The sequence below is a fragment of the Theobroma umbraticum genome, unplaced genomic scaffold, assembly GCF_002168275.2.
Source record: "Theobroma umbraticum cultivar Fairchild unplaced genomic scaffold, ASM216827v3 scaffold_95.0, whole genome shotgun sequence".
Lineage (NCBI taxonomy): Eukaryota > Viridiplantae > Streptophyta > Magnoliopsida > Malvales > Malvaceae > Theobroma > Theobroma umbraticum.
The window spans coordinates 11,166,886-11,172,885 of NW_018397257.1; the positions used below are offsets into that span (position 1 = coordinate 11,166,886).

General features: G+C 38.2%; 1 protein-coding gene across 1 annotated transcript; it reads right to left on the minus strand.

Moving 5' to 3' along the window:
- Positions 1–1,289: 1,289 nt before the first annotated feature.
- Positions 1,290–3,379, minus strand: LOC110412700 (BEL1-like homeodomain protein 8). Its single transcript, XM_021423310.1, has 3 exons — positions 2,992–3,379; positions 2,840–2,900; positions 1,290–2,473 (listed from the first exon to the last, which is right to left on the minus strand). Exons 1-3 carry the CDS (start codon positions 3,348–3,350, stop codon positions 1,970–1,972), a joined length of 924 nt encoding a protein of 307 aa, XP_021278985.1. The 5' UTR covers positions 3,351–3,379; the 3' UTR covers positions 1,290–1,969.
- Positions 3,380–6,000: the final 2,621 nt, after the last annotated feature.

The following is a 6,000-nucleotide window of genomic DNA, read 5'->3' on the forward strand; positions in this document are numbered from 1 at the left end:
AATGCTTACAGACAGGCATATTTCTGGAGAGATATGTTGCAGATTAGGCTGCCAAATGGCTCACAATTCCATGATCAGCTGGCATTTAGATGATAGATTGGTTTGGAAGCAAGTAATCATTAAGAATTCAAATCAAAATCCAAGCGTCTCACCTGAATTAGAGATCCCTCAGCTTCAAATTTTGAGCTTCAAGAAACTTCAGGTGTATATACTGTGCTTTGACATCACCAGGCAATCAGAACATCCACTCCTTATCGTGCTTCATTGACTTTTGCATCAACTAAATCCACTCCCAACGTGGAATTTTCCTATTTATAGACTAGTGCCAATGTGGACAAATAGTTTCTTTCAATCTCATCATTTTAATCTATTTTTCTAAAACAACTTGTATGAGACCATATGGTCATCCCACTTAATATTGCCCCATTTTGGTGGCGTTCCCATCACCAAATTTATCAATGACATGAACCTTACCCCGTCTGCTTATATATGGTTTAGCGTTTCTCTTCTCCCCCCTGCAGCTCTCCCCCAAGGCCATCAACTCTACTTACTTGGGTAAGTAAAAGTCTTGCTTATCAAACATTTGTAGCTTCGATATTTGGTTCAGGTTCAGAACTTAATAGCTGGTCTACATATCTCACTTATCTGATATTTGTAGACAGGAAAAAGAAATCAATGGGTGCAAGAATGAGGATTAATCTGGCTCTTGCTTTAGCAACATTGATGGTGGTGATGATGAGCTCCTGCTTGGCTAGAAAAGTTATCAAAGTAGATGTGCTCAAGTATGATGACACCATTGTCCATGGCCGGCAGCTGCTTGATGAAGGCAGCAAAGTCGGAGCCGGCTCCCCTGAGAACAGTGTGAACAACCACCATCAAATTCCGAGGCAGAACTACAATAACTACCCTGTTGGTCCTGGAGATGGAAGGTGAATCGACAAGAGCAATACATGGTAATGGTGTGAGGAATAAATTACCTACCGTTTCGGATGATGATATGATGTTGCTTCATGTTTAATTAGGTTTTCCCATACATGTACCTCTGTGATCTAATTAGCTTCTGTATCGTGCTATGCACTTTGTATCATCGTTCTGGTTGTAGTTATTTATATATAGCTTTGTTAATATATTTGCATGCATGCACGGCTAGTTGCATTGCAATGGAGATGACCAAATACATGGTGAGTGCCAAAAGACCATCACAGAAACAGGCTGGTTTCCTAGTCGTTTTCATCGTTACATTCATGGGCTGACAAAGTGTCTTCTACTGGATCATTTTTCCACAAATCAGGAACTTCGAGTGTGGGCCATTTTAGACATTGACGAGCAGCACCCACTATCAGAAATTAGATAAATAATTCAAAGGAAAACTTGCAAATGTCCAGTTAAAGAAGTGGCCTAAAATTGCATATATTTCACTGGCAATTCCCCATTCTCCATCAACCAGTTCATGTAGCAGTTAACAACAATATCAACGACCAAGAAATTTGGGCTCCAGAAGTAATCAACGTGCACAGATTTCATTCCGATAAATTCTTTCGGCATCTCTTGTTTATCAGGCAAAACAAGGGCCGAGATGATTTCCAAAAACAAAATTCCTGCAGGTGCCAACTTATTGATGAATCTTGGATGTCAAATCTTTCTTACCCTCAAACAGAACAAGTCCTATACAATTGTGATTACCTAAAATCCTACCAAGACAAATCCAAACCTCTTCCCACAACTGGCATTGCAAATCAGACCCCAAACATTTTATTCCTGCCCGTTTCGAAGGTACCAGTACCACATCAACATGAATGGCTCCCGCCTCCTAACTAAAACAAGCACCAATTAGTGCATGGTGCCATCTCCTACATTCAACATTTTAGCATGAGCAACAAATACTGTCAAGGTTACCTGCGACTGTGTGTTAGCAGGATTTTCCTTGCCAAATTTTGGAAAATTGTCACAAGGAAAGACCATTATAAACTCAACCGGCAAAGTCATGAATCATTTGACCACCGAATTGCTGCCTAAGCTGATCCTCCTGTCGTTGATATTGTTGTTGCTGCTGTTGTGAGCTTTCTACACCATGCCTAAGTCCCAAGGTAAGGGACACAGCTCCAAGGCCACCCATCTCAAGCCTGCTTGGCTGGTATGGTGCGAAACCCATCAATGAACCCTCCATGCTTGTTGGGATATGAAAATCCATCCTTGAGCGTTTCTCATGATTCCAATGTTCTTCATGTGCATCTCCAGTAATGCCTTCGACATGCATATCTGCGCAAGCCATCTGCTTGTCAAACAGCACGTTTATACATGACCTGTTGATAGATTGGTCTTCATTAGGCCGGCTAGGACCTCCTTCACCAGATTTTCCATCATTTTTGCTAGAGTTCTGGCCTTCTGCCAAGCCTTTGCTTTCAAGCATGTGTATTTCTTCCACCATTGGTTTCCAAACACGAACTCGTGCGTTGATGAACCAATTAGACACCTGCATTAACAAATCAAATTGTTATCATCAGAGAAAGAGATCAATGCAGTTTTGCATTATAAAGTCTTTCCAACTTTATGTCATTGTGAATTCTACTCCTAACAAACGCTACTCTCATGCCACAGCATAAGGGTGGAAATTGGTGAAATGCTGTTCAAGCTTCTGAAATGAACTTCAGGACTTCAGCGATATACCTAAGACAATTTTCAATGACAGATGCTTCAACTCAAAAAAATGGCGGGAAATAGATATTCAAAAGCTTGGTCTACAAGCCAAATCAACAGCTTAACTGTGCTAAATTCTAATTCAATCAAACCTACGCCGTCAAACTAAATAATCAAATAACATATAGGTAGCAGAGCCCACCTGATTTCGAGAAAGACCTGTTTGAGTAGCCAACATGTGCTTATCTGTGTCTGTGGGGTACCTAGAAGAAAAGCAGATACAGAGAAATTAACAACAGACTACTTAACATTTGAGAAGAAATAAGCAAATAAAGAGAAGACTTGTAGACTTACGGATGAAGAAAATGCTCAAAGAGCCAAGCTCTTAGAATAGCCACCGAACGTTCCGGTAGGCCTCTCTGGGGCCTCCAGCCGTGTTGTTGGGGTTCAAGGAAGCCCATGTTAACCCCACCAGATTTCTGACCCACATACTTTAGTCTAGACATATTTATATCACCTTTGCTGCTGCTAGTACCGGTAGTTGCGGACAATAAGTCCTCCCCCAGGGCTCTAGATATGTGCCTGATCTGATCTGAAATAGCATTCCTTAGACACCGAAAGTTCCTTGTAACTGTCTTGAGAGCCAAGGAAATATAAGGGGTGGCAGCGTTAAGACCAGCTACTGATTCAAAAGAAGAAACTGCCATTTGCATCTGTTGATGATATAGCTTGTATCTTCTGCACACCTTTCAATGGCACAGCACAGACAGGTTCTCATAAGAGCAAAATTGAGCTAGCATTACTTAACAATAAAATGATAAAACAACAAAGAAGAAAACACACATAGGCTCCTTTGTTAAATATGAGAAGATTCTTCACAAAATTAATTTAAATGATGAGGATTGATGCTCTTAGGACAATAATGGTTCAAAACAAGGAAAAGGATAATGGACAATAATGGTTCAAAACAAGGAAAAGGATAATGGAAGTTAATTGCTAAACAGCAAATAAACTGTAGTATTCATTTTCTAATCACGAACCTTGGCCTAATTAGGAAAATCAATAGTAACACAGATCCACAACATGAGTGTAATGTCAAACAGCATTACAATATTATTTCAACCTATAATGGGGCCTTCAGCCAATGCAAGACGACAACTTATTGGGGTTGAAACTCTTTAATAAAGTAGCTTTGAAAGAGTGGCCTGCACTGTTATTTGCAATGTAATTTGATTTGAAGGTATACAGAGATGAAAGATTGCATTGCTATCCAGCAATTCATTACTGCTTCAAAATTAGCAAGAATATGATTGGAATTTACTGGAAAACCTAAAATGACAATGGGCCCTTTGGTTCCCGTTCTGTTCCTGCGCGCGGCTAAACTCCAACTTGAAAGTTGTTCAATGCTGGCTTACTTTAGTTGTTGATTTGATCATTATACTTATGCATTCTAACACCAGTAAATAACAAGGTAGCATTTCTCCAACAAGTAACAACACTAGCACCGATACCCTTCATTAAACTATTTGAGGTTAGATAAATTTCACTAGGAAATCTTTTGAACAAACATTATAATTCATCATCAGGTCTTAACTGCAAAAACGTAATTTCCTACCAAGGAAAAGATCAAAATAATAGAGAAAAAGGACCTAGCTGGCTAGATAACACCCCAAAAAAAGTGTAAAAGGAGTACAAAAAATAATCTTTTGATAAAGCAGCAAGCAGTATTTGCATTAACTGCAGTCTGACAGCAAAATTGAAAGTGTACATCAGAGAGAGCTTGTACGCAGAAAAGAAAAAGGAAATTATATCTAACTAGCACCATGTCAAGATAGGGGAAAAAGAAAAGAACTCAAATAATTTATGCAAGTAGACAAAAGAAGCAAAAACCCAATTATTTAAAGGCTTTCTTAATAGCTACTAGAAGAATAGGGATCATGATGAACTCATTACTCCCAAAGCATAAAGAAATAAAACTATGACAAGGAGTAGCATGTAGCTTTAACCATTTTGGATCCCCAGTTAGCATCACATTTCACCAGTATAACTTGTTTCTGCAGGCAAACATTAGAACTATGAATGCTTTACATTTGGCATAAATTCCTGTGGAAGTGGCACTAACAAGCCTAAAATCTGCCAAGACATCACGCAGCATTTTGTCAATTAACAAAACAACAGCAGGCTCATGGCTTTTTCTTCTTTGGCTATAATAGCTAGTGCAGAACATGCAGATACAATTCAAAGACAACTATAAAGGTTGATCAAATCAATGATTACAGAGATCAAGGTTTCACCTCAGATATGATCTTCTGCTAAGGGTTCCAAATATTACCAAAAATTTCTCACAAACCATTGTTTCATTTTTCGTATCCCATTCTACTATTCTACTACCCGTCTAGTAGTTTTCCGATATACCAATTTGCAAGGGTATGCATATGGATGACTGGATAACCCTTATGCCAGTAGACATGAATACAAGGTGTTGGTCATTACACCTTTCAAAGTCATAACACTACAGACATTGACAAGGAATGGCCAGCCATGTATTATGATGTTCCATATAGGAATATACATGCCTAAAAACTCCTAAAAATTTATTAAACAAGATAGACTGGACAAAACATTAATTATAAGTTATGAGATAATTGCTGATACTTAACAAAGAAATACAATCCTTAGCCAGCACAACACAAAAGTAGTACAACCGAGCTGCATTGATTGGGGGGTGGGTGTGAAATATATGAATTATCAGCAACTCTTACAGAAAAGACCAATGCTATATGCACAACCCTATGCTATGTCTCAACAAGGTCTATAACCAATCACAAGACGCAACTGCTAGACTGGTAAAATTAAAGGATCAAGTCCTAGCAGAATGTGAACGCAATACAATTAAAAGAAAATAAGCCATGCATTTGAGCAACTTTGAATTATGAAGAATGGAATATGTTTTGCCAGGAGTTTCTTAAACATTCTGCACAAGGAAGAAAATATGAATGTACAATAGAAGATGAAGTTCCAGATGCAGGTGCAAATATGGATTCTATGGATTTTTTTTTTTTTGGTGTGTTAATTCAGCTATTGCAAGAAACTGTTAATCAGTACATCATTTAGTTTAAAATTGTCATCAGTTAATGATCTATGCCAATAAAGGATAATGATTTATTTGTGTTGATTCAGCTCCATGTACCATTTCATTTGGCTCTTAATATCTTCAACATTGCTGTTAAGTTTTCACCTTCCACTACACCATTTTTGGATTTTTTTTTTTTAGGCCAATTTTGGACTCAAACGAGACAAACAAATTAAGACTCCAATTAGGTTTATCAGTTCATTAACGTTAAACACAACTAATTTTTCCAT